This window comes from Propithecus coquereli, unplaced genomic scaffold (genome assembly GCF_000956105.1).
Source record: "Propithecus coquereli isolate 6110/MARCELLA unplaced genomic scaffold, Pcoq_1.0 Scaffold439, whole genome shotgun sequence".
Taxonomy (NCBI): domain Eukaryota; kingdom Metazoa; phylum Chordata; class Mammalia; order Primates; family Indriidae; genus Propithecus; species Propithecus coquereli.
This window is the reverse complement of record NW_012150163.1, coordinates 1,133,853-1,134,248: the sequence shown is the minus strand read 5'-3', so window position 1 is coordinate 1,134,248 and position 396 is coordinate 1,133,853. Positions and strand designations below refer to the sequence as shown.

Genomic DNA, 396 nt, shown 5'->3' with positions numbered 1-396 from the left:
ATGTGTTTACAAAGTTGGCTCCTTATTGCGACTGGGGGCCGGCCGCGGCGATGCCGGGGTGGGTGATGATGGGCCCCAGACTGAAAGAGCACAACAACACCCACCGCCCGCTTTCAAGTGAATGCCGCTGCTCTGGCAGATCAGATTTGCGGCCAGATGGCGGTGAAGCGCGGAGACCCTTTGTGCGCCCCGAGCGCCTGTGAAAGCCGCGCGGTCGCTGGCACCGGAAGGGTTCATACTGCGCCTGAAAGGGGACAATGGAGGCTGGATATATCAACACTGCAGAAATCGAGTTCATTTGCGATTCAGCCCGTTTCTCCGCGGTTGTCATGCAAACTTCCTACTTTGATCAGCGGAGGGTGGAGAGGGGGCAGGCCCGCAAAGGCCGCGGGCTGC

The 396-nt window shown here is 60.1% G+C and overlaps 1 protein-coding gene across 1 annotated transcript in view; it reads left to right on the top strand.

The window, feature by feature from the left end:
- The window catches only part of CNPY1 (canopy FGF signaling regulator 1), a 1,734-nt gene extending 1,531 nt beyond the window's left edge, over positions 1-203 (top strand). The window contains exon 2 of the mRNA XM_012654147.1: positions 140-203. Within this exon, the coding sequence (XP_012509601.1) occupies positions 140-203 (64 nt within the window). The remainder of the gene's footprint in view (positions 1-139) is intronic.
- Positions 204-396: the final 193 nt, after the last annotated feature.